Source organism: Lycorma delicatula, chromosome 5 (assembly GCF_047948215.1).
Source record: "Lycorma delicatula isolate Av1 chromosome 5, ASM4794821v1, whole genome shotgun sequence".
NCBI classification, from domain to species: Eukaryota; Metazoa; Arthropoda; class Insecta; order Hemiptera; family Fulgoridae; genus Lycorma; species Lycorma delicatula.
The window spans coordinates 22,276,529-22,297,829 of NC_134459.1; the positions used below are offsets into that span (position 1 = coordinate 22,276,529).

Sequence of the window (21,301 nt, forward strand, 5' to 3'; positions counted from 1 at the left end):
TTTTCATATACCTTCTTCTGAATCAGAATTATATAATGGTTCCTCTAAATCGTTAATATTATCGTTCACTATATCTTTAAGTTTATCTTTAGGAAAAGTATGTAATGATAAACTGTTAAATATGTCGTTATATTTAAAAGAATTATCCAAATTAACTTCTTCAACAATGGTTTGTATTTTAAAAAGATATCCAAATTTTTTCTTTAGATTATTTGAATTATTCAACACAATTTCATTAAAACTGTTACTAAATACAATACAGTTATTTAATCCTAAACCCCAATTTTTCCACAAAAAATTATTAACCAACCAATGTGGACAATGAGGAAAATAAACTAATGTTAATTTGTTGATTTTACGTTTACCTTTTTCGTTAATTGTAATTATATCAAATTTATAATTTTTCAATAAATCTAGTTCTATTTCATTAAATATTGGATCGTAGATCAATACATTCGATTTAAAATGCTTTTTTAAATTTAATAATAAACCAAACTGATAACGAGCATTAACATTTGTAGAAAAATGTCCTAAACCATAGCATAATATATCAATAACAAATTCTTGATTTAAGTCCAGTAGTTTTTCCAATTTCAGTTGATTATTAATAGTTTGTAACAATAATCTGTAATATGATGATGTATTCACTTCAGTCTCTATTAACTCAATAGTTCTGTTAAAAAAAATAAAAGGAAAAGGTTATTATATTAATAGTTAAACGAAGAGAATTAAATAGGAAATATACATTACTGGAAGAATTCAGACATAATTTATGGATGGATTCATGAGTAAACTGTATAGACAGAAATGCAAATAAGTAAAAAAATTGATAAACTGAATAATAGTTTTTCAGTTGCATCTAATTTGGGTAAAATGATTTTATTAAAATAAAGATTACATGTATATTGTACATTACAGGTACTCTATTACAGGTAATGTATATCATGCAACATTTAAAATGTTGCATGATAAAAGCAGTTACTGCATTTTAAGTAGATGTCAAAACTGGCTGGACCATCACATTACAAATATAAAACAATAGTAACAGCAAAAACATATTTGATAGGAACAAATTACTAATATGAAAATATATTTTGTTGGTTTGCAACCTCGTACGTCTAATTTAGTCTTTATATGTGATTTAATTTTACCACTTTGAAACATAAAGATAGAATATGGACAAAGAGATTGCAAACGTGATAAACTGCATAGGAAAAAATAACACAAATTTACTACCATAATTGATAGCGCATAATTTACATTTTTATTTTAAATTAAAATCTTATATCACTAAGCTATTAATTAACAAAAAACAGACTTCAAAATAGCAGTATGTCAAATAACTTACAAGAAATGGATACATTAAAAGATTCGGCACTTGTGCACTTTAGGTGGTACCGCATTGAAAATTAATTAGTCAAAATAGTAAAAAAACAAACTTGATTTAAATAATAACCCAAAAGTTTGCAGCTTATAGTTATAGATATTTTTTTTTTTTGTCTTCACTCATTTGACTGGTTTGATGCAGCTCTCCAAGATTCCCTATCTAGTGCTAGTCGTTTCATTTCAGTATACCCTCTACATCCTACATCCCTAACAATTTGTTTTACATATTCCAAACGTGGCCTGCCTACACAATTCTTCCCTTCTACCTGTCCTTCCAATATTAAAGCGACTATTCCAGGATGCCTTAGTATGTGGCCTATAAGTCTGTCTCTTCTTTTAACTATATTTTTCCAAATGCTTCTTTCTTCATCTATTTGCTGCAATACCTCTTCATTTGTCACTTTATCCACCCATCTGATTTTTAACAATCTCCTATAGCACCACATTTCAAAAGCTTCTAATCTTTTCTTCTCAGATACTCCGATCGTCCAAGTTTCACTTCCATATAAAGCGACGCTCCAAACATACACTTTCAAAAATCTTTTCCTGACATTTAAATTAATTTTTGATGTAAACAAATTATATTTCTTACTGAAGGCTCGTTTCGCTTGTGCTATTCGGCATTTTATATCGCTCCTGCTTCGTCCATCTGTAGTAATTCTACTTCCCAAATAACAAAATTCTTCTACCTCCATAATCTTTTCTCCTCCTATTTTCACATTCAGTAGTCCATCTTTGTTATTTCTACTACATTTCATTACTTTTGTTTTGTTCTTGTTTATTTTCATGCGATAGTTCTTGCGTAGGACTTCATCTATGGCATTCATTGTTTCTTCTAAATCCTTTTTACTCTCGGCTAGAATTACTATATCATCAGCAAATCGTAGCATCTTTATCTTTTCACCTTGTACTGTTACTCCGAATCTAAATTGTTCTTTAACATCATTAACTGCTAGTTCCATGTAAAGATTAAAAAGTAACGAGGATAGGGAACATCCTTGTCGGATTCCCTTTCTTATTGCGGCTTCTTTCTTATGTTCTTCAATTATTACTGTTGCTGTTTGGTTCCTGTACATGTTAGCAATTATTCTTCTATCTCTGTATTTGAACCGTAATCTGTTTAAAATGCTGAACATTTTATTCCAGTCTACGTTATCGAATGCCTTTTCTAGGTCTATAAACGCCAAGTATGTTGGTTTGTTTTTTTTAATCTTTCTTCTACTATTAATCTGAGGCCTAAAATTGCTTCCCTTGTCCCTATACTTTTCCTGAAACCAAATTGGTCTTCTCCTAACACTTCTTCCACTCTCCTCTCAATTCTTCTGTATAGAATTCTAGTTAAGATTTTTGATGCATGACTAGTTAAACTAATTGTTCTGTATTCTTCACAAATTAAGATCTCAGTATTGTTTCTCCCATTTCATCCTCCTCAACTTCCTCTATAACACCATTTTCTAATTCATTTCCTCCGTATAACTCTTCAATATATTCCACCCATCTATCGACTTTACCTTTCGTATTATATATTGGTGTACCATCTTTGTTTAACACATTATTAGATTTTAATTTATGTACCCCAAAATTTTCCTTAACTTTCCTGTATGCTCCGTCTATTTTACCAATGTTCATTTCTCTTTCCACTTCTGAACACTTTTCTTTAATCCATTCTTCTTTCGCCAGTTTGCAGTTCCTGTTTATAGCATTTCTTAATTGCTGATAGTTCCTTTTACTTTCTTCATCACTAGCATTCTTATATTTTCTACGTTCATCCATCAGCTGCAATATATCGTCTGAAACCCAAGGTTTTCTACCAGTTCTCTTTATTCCGCCTAACATTCTCCAAGTTTCTCTAGCATTCTTTATTTCCTTTTCAATATTCTCCCATTCTTCTTCTACATTTACTACCTTATCTTTTTTACTCAGACCTCTTGCGATGTCCTCCTCAAAAATCTTCTTTACCTCCTCTTCCTCAAGCTTCTCTAAATTCCACCGATTCATCTGACACCTTTTCCTCAGGTTTTTAAACCCCAATCTACATTTCATTATCACCAATTATAGATATAAATTAACCAAACTTAACCTATGCTCGCTAACCTCGACTGATTAACAGTTTTGTTTTGATAATTTAAATAACTGCAATAATTATTGAATTTATTATTTTAATGCTCAAAACATTACTGTGTTAATTAGTCAAGGTTAGCGAGCGTAGGTTAAGTTTGGTTAAATTATATTTATAAATTAAAAGGTAATATCAAGGGATATTAACAATAACCCAAAAGTTTGCAATTTAGTTCAGGATAATTCTTAAGCCACAGCGGTGGCTTATAAATTAAAAATACTAAAAAATATTCTAAAGTGCCAAATATTCTAAAAGTAAAACACAAAAAAATAATTTTTATTCAAAACATACCAGTAAATAATTTCAAATAAGTAACAAAAATGCTCTTGCATACAGTACAAATAAATGGGACCAGAACAATAGTTATCAAACTATACCTTCCGTTAAAATGACATTTCAAGGACTATATCTCATAAAAAATAACACATGATAATAAAAATAAATAATCATTAGTTACCTAATAACTTCAGCGAGAGGCTTCTTACAGTTATCTTCTACTAAATTTAACGTTAAATTATGCAAATGTTTTTTGCTAACTTTCTTCTTTTTTTTGTATTTCACAACTGTAAACTCTGAGTTCATACTAAATTAAATACATAATTGATAAATATGTTCTTCTATAATTTTTATCATGATAAGACATTAAAAAATAACCTTTACGTTGAAAGGGTCGTTGACGTAATAAATTAGAAACCGATAGTATCGAAAAAGGAGAAACATCGATAATGCATTTATATTATTGTACATAGAATCCACACCCGCACAAATGTCAAACGACTTTTTTTATTTCGAACCCAGATTCAAATATTTTTAACAATTACGAATCATTTACGTTTAACATAGCTGCATAGTATTTCTAAGTGAAGATGGCACCAAAGAAATCATTTAGCAAAATACCATATGTACATTTTAGGAAGAGGGAAATTTTTATCTACAGAACAATTTTCTTAGGAAACGCGATGAAAAATTGTTAATAAACTCCTGCATTTATACAGGTGTTACATTTAAATTGATAGTACTTACAAACAAAATTGATCAATTTCTTATCAGAGTAATTTCTCTGCGTTTATTATAATTATTGCTTTAGTTCATGTCATTCCTCATTAATCTCATTGGTTAAGTATGCATAATAAGCTGAGAAATGAGAAAAGTCCAAGTTGAAAAGGAAATCGATACTTTCCGTATATCAGTATTTTTCTGTCGAATAGCTTTGATTTTTTACCTAAAATAGTAAACCATTTACTCATCTAATTTCCCAACGCGTTATTCAGTTATTTTCATTAAAAACGTGATTACGTAGGACTGAAACATTCTTCTGTACATTGTACTAGGGTATAACATTCTACAAACCACTAAGTTAGTAATTTTCTATGTAAATATAATGATGGGCTTAATGTTTTTTAAGCTGTTCCTGGTGTTTTTAATCTACGATATTTAAATGTAATAAAAATACAGTTAATTGTAAAAATGTAATATAGTTAATTGTTCGTTAGGAGGTTATACTTATTTCAAATCGGTTCGAAAGTAATGTGTTAAGATTCACGTTGAATGAATGAGTTAAATCCCCTTTTTTGTGGAAAATTATATACTTCAGGTAATCAATATTAATTTAAAAAGACATCATAATTCAATTAAATCATAGGGGGATCTATATTTTCTGCCTGTTACCGGCAATTTTTTTAATCAACATTACCTCTTATTTTTTATATATGAAATATTTTAACTATTTAACTGGTTAGCATATTCAAAATTCATGTTAGCCACTGATATTCAAGCTGAAAATTTATTGTGTGCTGCATAAATAATAATAATAGTTGGCGAACTTTCAATTAAACAAATGTCAAGCGGCTTTGACGATATGTGTAAATAAACATGTCATACCAACATCATAATTTAACAGTTAAGTCTTTAACTTATTATTTTTGAATTTTTCATATTGCTATTATTTTTTTATGTCAGAAATCTTTAGAATATAAACTGTTAGCAATTTTAATGAGAAATTAGAAAATTTATTTTATGCTTAACCCAAAATTTAAGTAGTATTATTTAACAAACGCAAGATAATAGGTACTTTTTACCCTTGTGTAAGTTATTCTCATTTTCCGATTACACTTTCATGTGTAAAATTATTACGAAGGCAGTGTAATCTTGGCTTGGGTGTTTGTCCTCGCTTAGTAAAGTGGTTATTGTTGTGTTTTAAATCGTTAATATTTGCGATTTGCGACGGCAACCATTTCAGAAATAGGTGTTATAATAATATTAATACTGGAGTAAGAGGATGAGTTGTCCAGACTCACAAATCTTTAGGAAGGATAAGAGTTTCGCTAGTGGTGATATGGGGGACGTTCTCGGGAAAGAGTCTGATGATGCCGAGGGAGATGAAGTATCTCTAGAATATAAAGAATGTGGAGTTCCTAGAGAAGATGCTGATGGTGCACCATGTTCGGATGAAGTTGATGCCTTTATTTATGATTCGGTATGTAAATTTTCGTGTTAAAGTTGTACGAACTGCTTTGTGTATCACGCTACGATTTTGGATTAGGCTAGGTTGGGAACGGCTGACATTCCGTCATTTTTTTTATTTAAAATAATTGTAGTACGTAATTTCAGAAATTGTTATAGTATAAATGCTTTTAATCAATATGTTGGTATTTTTTTCGTATTTACAATCATTTTACTATATATTGTGAACATATACACAATATGACAAGAATTTTGAACCAATTACTACTAAGGTTTGTTAGAATAGAAATGTAATTACCAAAGCTAGAGTTGGGTAAATGACAGATTTTTGTTATTGATCTGAATTGTAGATTGTGTAGTATTTTTATTAGTGAAGACTTCTTTCAATCCATCACACTTTCTGTTACATCCATTTGAAACATCATTTTTAAAACAAGTTAGTTGTGTTATTTTTAAAAAAATGATTAAAACATGAATTTATGAAGTTACTTGTTGGGTCAATAATACTTTACTTCGATTACCTCTTTTGTCTGTTTGTAGAGAAAGTTACTTTTAATTTTTATGTAATTTAATTAGCAGGCAGTCCTGTTGAAGAGTTACATTTATTGACATACTGAAAAATTGTAATTTGATTTACTGTTACCATGCCTTTAAATTTACTGTAGAAGTGTAAGGACACATTTGTACATTTTTATTTAATTATTAATTTTTTAATTGGAATTTGTAAAATGTGTTACTTTTTTCTATTTTAATAGAGATTTATGTAGTAAATATTTTGCAAAGCTGCAAAATAAATATGTTAGGTCCATCTGATGTAGTTATTTTGTAAGCAGCTTTTGGTGGTAAAGAATTTCTTTGAAGTTGTTAAAAGAATTGTATTTGATCTTTATAAATTTTTTATGAATTTTATTGTGTTTTGTAGATTTTAGTTTTATTTTCTATTAGTAAACGTTACATGTTGCATTTAATATTTTTGAATACATGCGTCCAGTTTGTATGAGGTGATTATGAATATCTGTTACGTGTAATAGTTATATGTGTTTATTATATCAACACGAGATTTTGTGTTACACATGCCCATGTCAGTTGGGAATTGTGAACTCAACAAAAATAAAATACTCTGCAAATGTTAATTGCTACGTATCCATATTTATAAACATATATTATTTTAAATACAAAATGATCAGTAACGTACTCTTTAAAAAAAATACATTTACATTTATGAAAAACTGCATGCTGTTAGAAACCATTCTTAAAAATATCTTTCAACACATAAATGGGATTAAATAGGTACATGCTGTTTTATTTTATATATTTATTTTTTTTTGTTAATGATAATAGTTATAATTAGTTAAGTAGCCCACTGGGCTGGTCTAGTGGTTAACTCATTGCAAAGCAGTTGTTTAACATCTGATTTTTGAATTTGAAGGTTTGTGAGGTCAAATTCTAGTAAAAGTTTGTTATTTGTTACTTTTGTATGGATTTGATTGCTAGACAGTGGATACCAATGTAGTTTAGTTATTGGGGTTCAATTAGCCACATGTCTTGGGAATGGTTGGCCTGAGTAAAGAATACACCTCAAAATTGTACAAGAATACACCTCGTTTACATGTCACACATATTATCTTCATCCCATTGGAATATTTTTAATTAGTTCTTTTACAAATTTTAATTATGAAAATCTTTTACATCAGACGCCTGTTTTAATTATTAAATATTTAATTATTAATGCCTGTTTTAATTATGAATTATTTAAATCTAGTAACCAGTACAAAAATATTGTAATATTTATTGTAATTTGTTTTAATATTATTAAAAAATAATATTTATATAATATATTTGTTATATTATTATTATTATTGTGTAGGGATTGCTTATTTTTCAGTATTTGAACAGATTGCAGTGTACACATTAAGAAAATAAAAATAAATAAATTAGTTGTTCAGTAAATTTTTATGGTGTAATGCAAACTTAGATAGAAGAGTTATCATAATCACTGCTGGTCATATTACCTTTTGTTCTATAATTGGACATAGAATTTTAAAATAAAATAAGTTTTATTTTAATAAAAAATAATGGTATGGAATTAATGTTTTAAATCTTGGCTAAAGTTTTATAAAACTTTTGAAAATTTGTTGGTGGCACTTGTAATTTTATATATTGTACTTTTTTAAATATAGATGGGTGATAATAACATTAAGTTATTAAGTGATATAGAAAAGGATCAACAAAATCTTGAGGAAGATGATGAAGATGAAAATGATGTGGAAAATGAACAGTTATTACAACAGAATTATAGTAGTAATGAAAACCAGCCTTGTCAACGTTGTACTTGTGAAAGCTGTAAAAATTATAGGTGAGCAGAAGATATTTTCATTAGAATATCAAATACAAGTTAAAATTTGATTTTAATGGAATATTACATTTTGAGTGTTTTAGTTGAATTTATTGAAAAATAAATTTGTGATGTATTTATTAATTAGTTAGTTAGTTTTATGAATTAAAAAAAAAATATTTCAACACTAATGTTTTTTGTAGGGTTACATATGATTCAGATAGTATAGAAGAAATGCGAATGGCACAGTCTCGCTGGATGGAATTGAGACAGTATATTCGAAGTGTTTATCGAATGGCTATGGAAGGTAATAACAGCCTAGTGCAGCCATATCAACCTCATATTAAAGAACTAGTGTACAGGTAAGTAACATATGTTCATGATGGTTTTTATTTCATTATTTACTAAGAAATTATATTTATTCTGCAGTTTGTTGTAGCTTATACATTTTTTTTTAATAGAGTAGGTAGTATTTTTAATCATGCAGAATGTAATATTATTTTTCATTCATGGTTGCCAGCCTTAATCATATGTTGGTTTTATCCATTTAAGTATCTTCATTTTTATGTTGTAAACAGTTAACTGTCTGCTGGACACTTAACATTTTTGTGTTCTGAGTCACATGAGGGAACAGGCAATTTGAAAAATCAGACAGCAAAGTTGAAATACTCTTCTGGCATTGGTTATTTATTCTTATATAGTGGAGAAATAATTAAACATGAAAAATGTTACTCAAGATTTCTTTTTTTGGGATGCGGGTAATTTATTATGAAGTTTTATTGCAAAATTAGCATTATATGTTTGAATAAACAAAAAAGTTTTAAAAATTAAAAAAATTGGTATTTTTCTATTTTTTCTGTTCCTCCACATCCAAATCACCTTCCAAAATTTTTTATATTTTTTTTTATTTACTACATCTTAAATGGGATAGGATTTGTCTTAATGGTTGTGGAACAATATGAATGAATGGGGAAGGGAAATTGATTTTGGAGCAAATTTTTTTTAAAACATGGTAAGATAAGCGCGCACACATGTATTGAACTTAATATCATCAAAAAAGCAAAATTTCATAAAAATTGCTCAGTCAATCAAAATTTATTAAGCTTGATTCATACTCCAATGCTTGCACTTATGAACATTACTGCCTTTTTTTTGGGCCCCTGGGTGGAAACATCAAGAAATGAAAAAAAACCTTTACCCCATTTTTGTGTCTGATTCTGTCTCTTCTTGCAGCATAGTTGTAGAGTTATGACACCAGGAAAGTAAAAATATACAGTGAAATTAAAACTTTTTGTCTTTAAAAGATAAAAATTTTAAATGATTATATTTTTACATGACTGTTAAAAGATTAAGGTTCTCGCTATTAATCATTCATTTTATAGAGAACTAATTTCTTAAAGGTAACATAACATAGATGGCGACCATTTATTAGTATGCATTTTTTTGTACAAATTTACTGCAACCTGCAATATTTTAACAGAAGTTTCTTCAATTTATTTGTGAATCGTAACCTTCAGTATGTTAATAAAGATGATGAGAGAACACTTGGCTTTTAAAAATTTGTGAAAAGAAATACTGTATCAAACGATCTGGTGATCCCACCAGTCAAATCACATGCTGTACCAGGACATGATGGAGTTCTCAAAAAAAAAAAAAATTATAAACTAGTTATCCAAATTTTTTGACCACAGATTGCACACCACATTCACCTTTTCCGTGTTTAAGTTTGGTGTAAAAGGTGAGAATTTTCTACAGCTCAATAAAAAAAAGTTTTGTTAATTACATAACCACTTCGAACAACATGAACTTCATCAGACCAAACACTTCTTACGAAATATATGTTTTCATCACATTTTCAAAAACAGCAAAACTAACTCATTAAAATTTTGTGTTTTCAATTACTGGATCGCCTGTGTCTTGTACAGATGCTCAAATAGGGTTAACATTCTATCCAAATTATAAGAAAAGTCTAATGATTGCATGTTTCCGTGCAATACACCATGGACTGGTGTATTGGAAGTGGTGTTCAGATACATTTATTGGATCGGGATATATAGCACACTCATTGTTGAACCCATAGCTTCAAAATTTACAACCTATATCTTTACATTATGACTAATGGAACCAGATCATAATGAGAAAGTTGAAATGAGAACAAAATTCTCACCACACAGCTTCATTACAATCAATGTTCTTGTGAAATGCTTATATCATAAATGGACAGTGCAGTTTCAACCAATAGCTTATTATAAATAAATTCCATTGAATGGAGAACAAATTAACATCATAATAGTCTTGCCAACAAACAAACAAAGCTGTTGTTTTATACCCTTACACCACACAATTATTGTCTGCTTTTTCTGGTGCTTTGTTTTGTCTTCTGTCATTTGGGTAATAATAACCTGTCATTATTTTATAATTACCATATTTATATTTGTTCTATGTAGTCTGAATTATTTTTTTTATACTGCAGCATATTGTGTTGAAATTGAAATGTCTGCCATTTAGATTTCAATGCCCAAATCAATTTATTATTGTGTTATGTATTATTTTATATTTAAAAATTGAATAAAATAGTGATTATTTACATTTGTTATTAAATTCTAAATCCATCTTTCAAATTCTGATGAATCTTTACAAAAAAATTGTCAAGTTTGATGATTTTTTAATTATTGTGTTTTACTGTAAAATTGAATTAAAAAAATAACAAACTAACTTAATGATTAACCTTCATCATGGCTAAATAGATAGAATAGTAACAGTTTTTGTACAGTTTGTACCTGTGTAAAAGTTTGTGGATTTTAGTTTATTGTATAAAATACTTCAGGACTTTAGTATGCAATTTTTTAAATGTTAAATTTTATATAATGTTATGTAAAAATAAAACAGATTTCTGGAAATTAATGTAAGGGCAAATTCTGAGAATGAACAAGCCATATCTGGAATGAAAAAAGTTGTCTTCTACCATTGCTGCAGCGCTATTATTGCAGCTCTGAGCAAATGTGTCATATTCTCTCATTTGTTGACTTTTGGTAGACACTATTACAAGTACAGCAATGTTTGTTTACAGTTGATTGAACAAGTGTTTAAATCAATCAAGAATTCTACTGACATAGAAGTTATCTGATTTTTAAACATGAGAAATATCAAACCAGCTGATATTCATCAGTAACAAATAAGTGAAGCTTATGGTGAAAAAGCTATGAGTGATGGAATGATTAGAAAGTGGGTGTAGCAGTTGAATGAGGGAGCAATGATGTGGTGCCCTTCCGTCATGAATGATGGTTTGGTTAAGTGGATGAAAAGATTAAAGAAAATCTATTATGGTTTATTACATCTCTTCATTCTGTATTAGTTTCATGAACAGTTTTGTGTGAAATCATAACTCAAAACCTATACTATGGCAAACCCTACTCTTGGGTGCTGAAAATATTAACAAAGGCTAATAAAAGGAGCAATCAGGTGGTTCAGTCTCTTCTTTCCTGATATAAAAACAAAGGTGATGAATATTTTGAGGGAAATAATGACTGAAGATGAGACTGGATCTTTCACATTGCTGCAGAATCCAAATGGTAGAACATAACATCTCTAAAAAAACTGAAATTCAAAACCACCATTATACCATGAGAAATCATGTGCACTGTCATTTGGGATAAGAGAGGGATTTTGTTGGCTGACTTCTTGCCGAGAGGTGAGACTTAAATGTTTTGCTTTATTATATATAATATTCTCAAAAAACTGCATCATGCAATCCAAAACAAGAGGAGATGCGTGTTCAATGATGGGGGTTTTGTTGCTTCACGACAATGCTTGTCCACATGTTTCTAGTGAAACTCAGACTGATTACAATCTGGTTTGGAACTATTGAATTACATACTTTATAGTTCTGGCTTGGCACCTATTGACTACCATATTTTTCTCCATCTCAAGCAGTTCCTTGCTGGTCAGAGCTACAACAGTACCTGTGTTATGAAAAATGCTTTACAACAGTGGTTAGCTTCACTGGTGATGTGATTGAGAAAGGAATGAAAAAATTGATTAAAAGATATGAAAATTGTGTAAATAATTATGGAAATTATATAGAAAAGTAGTTTTAAGGTACGTTTTTAATTTATTAATTTAATTATTCTGTTGAAAGTACTTTTAATAACAAAACTTACATTTGGATACATCTTGTACATTTCTAGTTTTTTTTTTGTTTTTTTTTTTATGATAATATCGATTTAGAAATAAAGTTGTGTCAAGGAAATGTGTAACTATCAGTTTATTCTGTATAAATCTCCTCCATTTAAACTCCTCCATTTGGAAAATACCAAATTCTGTCTGAGTCCTAAGTTCATGTTAAAAAACAAAAAAGTAAATGATTACTCATTAAGTGTATTGGGGCCATAAAAAATTTAGTTTTCACAGAAAGCAGATATGATGTAGGACCAAGTTATTGAGAATAAATGATTTTCAGAATTTTTTTTGGATCAATAAGTTTAAAGAACCTTTAATTAATAATCAATTTGTCTTTCATTAATTCTTCAATTTTTATGTAATCAGATATGAAAAACCACATTGCTTTAAGTATTATTTGTTTGTATCTTAGTATACATAATCATATTTATACTAAGATATTGATTGATACTAAGATATATGATTTAAATATTAAATATTTGATTTAATATTTAAATCAAATATTTTTATGATTTAAAAATATTTGACTGTATTAATCTAATATTTTTTTAATGCTTTTACAGGTTATGCAATCGTAATCCACATTTATTATTTCAAAGGTTAGAAGCACAAGTACAGGAATTTGTTATTGAAGCTAAAGTAAGACAATTGGAATTATTACATCGGGAAAAAGAAACCCCTCAATTGTCACGAATGTTTTTAACAGGTGTGTAATTACATTTTTCCATCTTATTTTTTCATACAATCTCTAAATAGCGCTTTTGCAGCAACCTGCATCTTCAGTTGTAAATTTTTTCTTTTTTGTAAAATATTTAGTGTTAAATTACATATTAAACTCAAAATTAAAAATTAAAGTATAATAAATTAAAATATATAAGAAATCAAAATATAAAAATTTTAAAATTTATTAAAGGAAGTATAAAAATGTTAAATAAATTATTAAGATTGAAAATTACATATAAAAATATGACGTCAAGTATTATAAAATTAAATAAATAATTAAAACTTGTGTTTGGCCAGCCAGTACTGTGGTAATCAAGTTTATTTAATTAGTATATTTTATTTTATATTATTTTTGTAATGCTTGATGTCATATTTTTAATTTTATCATTTTTATACTTTAACAAAAAAATGTATTTTTATTTTTTAAGTTTTTAATTTTAATTTTTTAATTTATTATAATTTAATGTAATTTAACATTAAATATTTTACAAAAAAGAAAAAATCTACAACTGAAAGCATACAACTGATAGCATGAAAAAATGTGTGTCGTTTTATTTTATTCAGTTCTCTTCACTTTTGTAAGTTTTGGAACTATCAATTTTCCTGTTGAAAATTTTTGCAAGATTCATGCATTTCAGCTCAAAAGTTTCCATTGCAAATGCGATAAATTAAAAAAAGTATCCAAGTATTCTCTTTTAAAAATTGAATTGGCATTTTTAAAAGAGAGTTGTGAGACTGTAAAGCGTGTGATTTTGCTGTTATTTGAAACACTTTGTTACTGAAGTTAATTGTGCATTCATTTGCATATTAGTCTCTTTGTTATTATTTTACAAAATAATGACAAAATATGGTAAAAAAATGACAAAATAAATAAAATTATGCAGTGTGTGATTTAATTTTATTTGTGTTTGCCACTAGTAGTGTTCTTATTGTACTGAATTTTCTAATTTGAAAATGCAAATTGTTAATACTTTAATATTTATGCTATCATTAACCCATTAACCAGAGAGTAGTTTGATTGTTTCAAAGTAGGCAGAAAGAATTGTGGGCAATAAAATCTAGACAGCTGGGATTGTTGACTGTGAACGAGCATGTTGAAAACCGACAATTTCCATGCTATAACACTGGATAACAAAATTTGTTTTTTTAATTTCTTACAAGAATTATATTATTACATGAATCTTATATTATTTTTGACATTAATTTCAAATAAGTAAGTGATTTCTTTCTATCAGGCATAAATATTTTTTAATTAAATTTTTTTTTAAATTAAAAAGCATTGTGAGTTGGTGAAACATTATTATATGTACAATTTCTACATGCCCAAAATCTGCTAGCTTTGTATTTTCCATTGTAGCTTAGTTTGCTGTAGGTACATCAGTCTTGTTATTCCAGCAGTAATCATACAGTATTCTTGGGTTCCATTTTCCATGGAATCCAAGAATTCTGGGTGGAAGCATGTTTCCATGGTGTATACTTCCTGGTGAAAGTGTTCATTGGTCGCAGCTCCAAGATTGGTAGGAAAAAATTCAGATGAGACTCGAAGAAGTGGGTCTTTAGAGATATATTACATTCAAGTGCTTTATAGGTTTAAGAAGTTTAGTTATAAGTTCTTTGTAGTTATCTGCCTTAACCTTTTTAAAAGATTTCCACGCAGGAACCTCACAGTTACTTAAACGCTCTAGAAATTTAATATCATTCATTACTTATCTCATTTGTGGCCCAACAAATATATCTTCCTTTATTTTAGTATCACTTAGATTATTAGGTAATTATTTTTTTAGAAAGTGAAATCCAATCCCATCATGATCCAGTGCTTTAATGAAATTTTTCATTAAATCTGGTTTAATGTATAGGAGTAGAAAGTAAACTTTTTCAGCTTTACTGGTGATGGACTCACAATATTCTTCTCTCTTACAGTCAATGTTTCTCATTTTGGCCATCCAAAAACATAATGATTCTTCCTATTTCTGCTTTCCCACTCGCACAAGAAGCAACAGAATTTAATATAACCAAGTAACAGTGCCATCACTTTCAGGTCTTCGCAAATATGCCATAAATGTTTCTCATACTGAATCACAACAAATACAAGTTTCATATTTCATGTGAGCTAAAGAGATTGATGGGATATTATTTCTAACATGAAGACAGACTGCTTTCAAACTATGCTTTGAAGAGTCTGTAAAAAAAAACACCATTCTTCAGGATGGTGCTTGTCCCAAAGCTTCTTGTAAAGATTCTACATCATTACAGTAAATTAAGTCCTTGTATACTGGAAGAAGAATTGTTCAAGTTCACACTACTTGTTATGGAAAACACTTGTTTTAATATTGTGTTTTAAAAGATTCCATCCTTTCAGTTGTGATGTGAGAATTTCTGCTTGATTCTTGGATTAATTTAGATCATGAACAAGATTTTTTAATTCTGACTGATTAATTAAGTACAATTCAGTATTTATATTTTCTAAAAATGTTAGGTCTCTTCTTTTTTCATCATATGATAAATCTGCACAACCTTCAACATCAACAGCTTTATCTTTGTCTAATTCCCATGTTTTTGTGGTACTAGAATTGGAAACAGTGGACTGTGAGGCACTGGTCTTATAGTAGAGGAAATATCAGGATACTTAACAGCATGTCTAGTCTTAGCTATTATCCCTGATATTTTTGTTATTCAGAAATAGCAATCTGCGAAGTAATTCTTCAGTTCTATCTAAACCATTGGAATTGCAAATGTCATGATACAAGGTCCATTCAACCAACTAGTTAACAGTGTTACATGTAAATTGCAGCAAATCTGAGGAGTCCAGAATCTGGTCTGATCTCTTACTTTACATCCAAAATATAATTTATATGATTTTTTTTATCAGTAGAGTTATGTTTTTCCTCTAAGACTTTAATGTTACCTCACCGCAAATGTAGCAGAAATTATCTGGATGGTTAATGCAATTAGTGGGATTTTTATTAAAAAGTTCACAACAAACAAATACATATCACAAAACACTTTTTACGCACATTAATATAAAAATAAAAGAGAAAAATAAAATCGCAAATTAGTAGCTAGACCTAGATCCTTTAGTTAAGTTAGCTGGATTTAAATGTTACACATATTAGACCCTGCACTTGACTGATGTATTTGAGTTTTTTTTTAGCCTGCATGTTACATTGTTTGTTACATATTACATTGTTAACAGTATTTCATTCAGCACTTAGTCACCATAACAAAATTCATACATGCTGCACAACGTGTGAGTAATGGATGACAATTACATCTAGAAAAAATATAAAATTAATCATATATGTATCATTTTAATTATTGCTTTAATAATAATAACTTATTTTAATTTGCTATTTATAAATTCAAATAAATTATAGCTTATTTAGCAAATTAACTGCTGTGATAAATAATTATTTTATTGTACTTGCATTGTTCATGGACATGTACTTGCTGGAAAATAGAAAGGGAAATTACAAAAAGTATAAGGTCGTATAGGGAAATTCTATCTTCATACTCAGGATTAGATCCCAAAAATACCTAAGATTCAGCATCAACAAATTCTGAACATGTAACAAAATCATAGTTAAAAAAAAGCTGAGAAAATATTCTTGTTATCTCACTTTTTACATAATTATTTTCATTGATTTATAAAAACTTCAATTTTTTTGTATTTAAAATCACATGAAAAATTTGTTTTGTTGGCGCGCACACACACACACACACACACAAACTCTTATACTCAGAAAAATTTCAATTTCAATAATCTTAAAAATTAAATTATTGTCTTGGAATAAATAATTTTTAATTTGCCTTGAAAGATTTTATTTTTATTTCCTTTTAAGAGCTTGATTGATGAATTTATTAGAATAATTAATGGAAAAACAAATTATATGAATATTTTACTGAAAGTATATGGAATTAAAAATTTAAATAAATTGTAGTATAGCTAAATGTTGTAGCATAGATTCTATTCAAGTTATATCAGTGACACAAAAGCACTTGCGTAAATTTTTTTATCACTGATGCTAGGAATGTAGTTGATATTTGTTATTCTGTGCTGGGCTGTAATTGAGGTCAGAACTGGCACAAATAAAGCATTACTTTTTAATATAATTAATTTTGGCAGCAGTCATTATTTGTTCAGTATAAATTTACTACAGATAAAATTTCAGTTCAAATTTTTAATTTTATAAAAACTTGGAAAACAGTTAACTGTGAATAAAAGAAGTAAAAAGTATTAAAAGAAGTACAAAGTATTGAGATAAGTCATATCTTATCTTAATTTTTCATGAAAGTACTTTCATGACATCCTCCATCCCCAGTCATGATTGAAATAATTCAGTTATTGAAAAAAAAAAGTTAGATAGAAATACTGAAATAATGAAAGTTGTGTATTAGTTTAAACAAGAAAATTTATTTAAACATTTTTATTATATCTCGATATTCTGTACTAGGTTGTTTATTTAATAGAATTTAAATATAATTTAATGTTACAGAGGAAAAATATGAATCTTAAAATGATTAATTTCAGTAAAATAATATAAATATAGATGTATACACTGGGTGATTCCAAATTGTACAACAATCTCTCAGGAGATGATTCTATAGCCAAAAATAAGATAACATTTCATAAAACATTGCTCAGAAAATGATTATTTGGTGCTTCCTTGTGGATTTTGATTTAAGAAATTAAATAAAAGTTATCCAAGACTGCTATCTCACTTAGGTTTTAAGAAAAACAGGGTAAAACATGAAAACGTTTTGTTGCAACATACACTTTTTTTAGATTTGGAATAAAATAACTTTGTTAATTTACCAATAAATAAATAAATATTTCTAGTTAACTTTGTAGAGAATTAAGTTCTGAGAAAATTGATATAAATAACATCTATTAAAATTAAACACAAATTTTTAAAGTTCAACTTTAATTAGAAACAAAGTACACAAACTGGATCGTAAAAGTGATATGATTTTAAACAGAACACATACATGAAAGACGTCCTTTTAAAACATGTAAAATGTTCATAGATTCACAATAACAGCTAATCAACAATTAAGTTTAGTGTGTAGTATTTGAATACTCATTTGATCGGTGTTTGTGCTGTTATTGTTTGGTCAGTTTTTCACAATGGGTGATAGCACAAATCTGTTTTCATTTGGAGAGTTGACGGATATGTTGTTAATTTACAGTAAAATAAATAAAAATTGATCGGTTACTATGCATGAATACCAGGAAAATTATCCAGATCAAAAAGGAATTATCATGATCTTAAAACATTTGAGGCGTGGAGAGGTGAGTTCGAGAAATAGGTATGTTTAAACCACAATGATTCAATGCTGGTTGTGAATGTTTTGTGAAAAATGCCAAAGCTAAAAAAGGAATATCGAATGCAGTACAAGTATCTCCCACCTTAAACACCAGTAGATTGTCACATCACTTTCATGTTTGGCAATCAAATATGTGGTGAATATTACGTTAAAAATTATACCCATTCCATACAACACCTGTACAAGAGTTGTTACCACCTGATTTTTGATAAATGGATGAAATTCTGAAAATGTGAACATCATATTGATTTCCTAAGTGTTATTCTAACTACTGATGTATCTTGTTTTAAAAGAAATGGTATTGTAAATTATCAAAACATTCACACTTGGGCAGAAGAAATTCCCATGAGACTGCTACATGTCATTTTCAATGCACTTTTTTGTTTAATGTTTGGTATGATTGTCTTAGTGATATCTCATAGGCCCTTTTTTATTACCATCAAAGCTCAATAGAGAGTAGTACTTGGAATTTTTGCAAAAAAAATGTGATTGAACTCTTGGAAAATATTCCACTTGCAAAAAGAGTGCAGTTGTTGTTTTATAATGATTGTGCATCTGTTCACTACTGTTGTGATGTGATGAATCGTTTAAATAACAGATTCAGTAAGCAATGGATTAATCGAAATGGACCAGGTAAAATGGCCTTCTTGATCTCCCGATCTCACGCCAATGGACTTCTTCCTTTGGGGTTGGATGAAGTCGTAGTCTATTCCACTCGTATTGACACAGAAGAAATGAATTGATACATCGTGTAATAGAAGATGGAGCTACTAGTGGGAATAATAATGATACTATTAGATATATCCAGCTAGCATGGATTCACCGAGCTGAACTTTACATTGAAGAGAATGGCAGTCACATTTATTTGTAGCTTCATCAAGTAACCATTTTGATATTTAATAATTTAAAAACAAAAAGTACATAATTTTTATCTTTTGAAATCTATTTTATATTCATTTATTCTATTATTGGTATGTTTCGTTTTTGTTTTTTAGTTACATTATGTTCAGGCACAATGATAACGGGAAAGCATTTTTCATCCTCAAAAAAAAAAGGTTACATTATGTTCAAATATTGTTAAAATTGTTCTCTTTAAAATCACATCACTTTTCCGATTCATTTTGTGTCTTGTTTCTAATTAAAGTTGAATTTCTCAAATTTGTGTTTAATTTTAATAGACGTTATTTACATCAGTTTTCTACAATTAAATTCTCTACAATGTTATCTAGAAATTTATATTTGTTTATTGGTAAATTAACAAAGTTATTTTATTCCAAACCTAAAATAATGTATTTTTCAGCAAAACATTTTCATGTTTTACCCCATTTTTCTTAAAACCTAATTGAGGTAGAGGTCTGGGACTAGTTTTATTCAATTTCTTAAATCAAAATCCACAAGGAAGCACCAAATAATCGTTTTCTGAGCAGTATTTTATAAAATGTTATCTTATTTTTGGCTATAGAATCATCTCCTGAGAGATTGTTGTACAATTTGGAATCAACCAGTGTATACATCTATATTTATATTATTTTACTGAAATTAATCATTTTAAGATTCATATTTTTCCTCTGTTCTGTTAAATTATATTTAAATTCTATTAAATAAACCACCTAGTACACAATATTGAGATTATGAATTGAATATTCAATTTCTTAGATCAAACATCATAAGGAAGCACCAAATTTACCCTTGATTTGTACCCCAAGAATTTTAGTACGGTTTAATTTCACAGAGGGAGCAGAAAGCTTGGGCTAAATATTTCATGAGCTAAAACTTGCTATTGAACCGTTTTCAGACCTATGTTTATATGAAACAGTTTTTCTTATTTTTGGCTATAGCATCATCTCCCAAGAGATTGTTGTACAATTTTGAATCGATTCTATATAATATATTAATTTACAAGAAATTAAAATTACGGATACAAGATTTAGAGTATAGTACTATGATATCGATAATAATACAGGTGGGCCTGGCCATATTGATGGGACACATTTAAAATGCATTTGTGGAGCATGTTGAATACAACATTTATTACAAAATATGTGGAACACCTTGCCAAAGGACTGGAGTTTTGCACTGTGTTCAGTGTTTGAAGATTACATCCGTTAAATGGGCACCAACTTGACAAGAACATTCTTTGGCCCTAACAATCATGTTAAGCAAAGTTTGGCGTAGGGTTTCAACAGGGAAAGCTGTTTGCTATCTCCCTTCAGGTGCTGTCCAGTTCTTTGATGGTAGTGGGCTTTGTGTTGTACACTTTCTCCTTTAGATAACCCCACAGGAAATAGTCCGGTGGAGTTAGATAGGGGGATCTGGATGGCCAATGGATATCCATGAATCTGGAGATGAAGTGTCCCAGGAAGTGTTGCCATTGACACTGCAGTATGACTGGTGGCACCATTCTGCTGGATCCACATGACCTTTAAGCTAAGCTCTCTCATTTCAGGAATGAAAAATGTTCATAACATTGTGTTGTACTGCTCAGCAGTGATTGTGTCAGTGTCATTTTATTCGTTCTTAAAAAAAATAGAGACTTATCACACAAGCATGACTTACTTCACACCACACAATTACCTTGACACTGTGCAATGGCATTTCATGAACATTTGCAGATTTTCTATTAACAGTTTTGTTTTGACAGAATCGATAGTTTTGTTTATTGACGTATCCACTGAGGTAGAAATGAGCTTTGTTAGACATGATAAGAGCTTGCACAGTCATCACCTTTGCTGATTAGCCAATCACAGAATGTGGTTCATTGAACCTTTCCT

The 21,301-nt window shown here is 28.8% G+C and overlaps 2 protein-coding genes across 6 annotated transcripts in view; one reads left to right on the forward strand and one right to left on the reverse strand.

Annotated features, from left to right (window-relative positions):
* Nucleotides 1-3: 3 nt before the first annotated feature.
* On the reverse strand, nucleotides 4-4,203 carry LOC142324796 (SRR1-like protein). Its single transcript, XM_075365796.1, has 2 exons — nucleotides 3,963-4,203; nucleotides 4-673 (listed from the first exon to the last, which is right to left on the reverse strand). Exons 1-2 carry the CDS (start codon nucleotides 4,085-4,087, stop codon nucleotides 4-6), a joined length of 795 nt encoding a protein of 264 aa, XP_075221911.1. The 5' UTR covers nucleotides 4,088-4,203.
* Nucleotides 4,204-5,643: 1,440 nt separating this feature from the next.
* LOC142324799 (uncharacterized) overlaps nucleotides 5,644-21,301 on the forward strand; it is a 91,692-nt gene continuing 76,034 nt past the window's right edge. For all 5 annotated transcript variants that reach the window (XM_075365798.1, XM_075365800.1, XM_075365799.1 and 2 more), the window contains exons 1-4: nucleotides 5,644-5,981; nucleotides 8,149-8,324; nucleotides 8,507-8,665; nucleotides 13,046-13,188. In XM_075365798.1, the coding sequence (XP_075221913.1) occupies nucleotides 5,784-5,981; nucleotides 8,149-8,324; nucleotides 8,507-8,665; nucleotides 13,046-13,188 (676 nt within the window). In that variant the 5' untranslated portion in view covers nucleotides 5,644-5,783. The remainder of the gene's footprint in view (nucleotides 5,982-8,148; nucleotides 8,325-8,506; nucleotides 8,666-13,045; nucleotides 13,189-21,301) is intronic.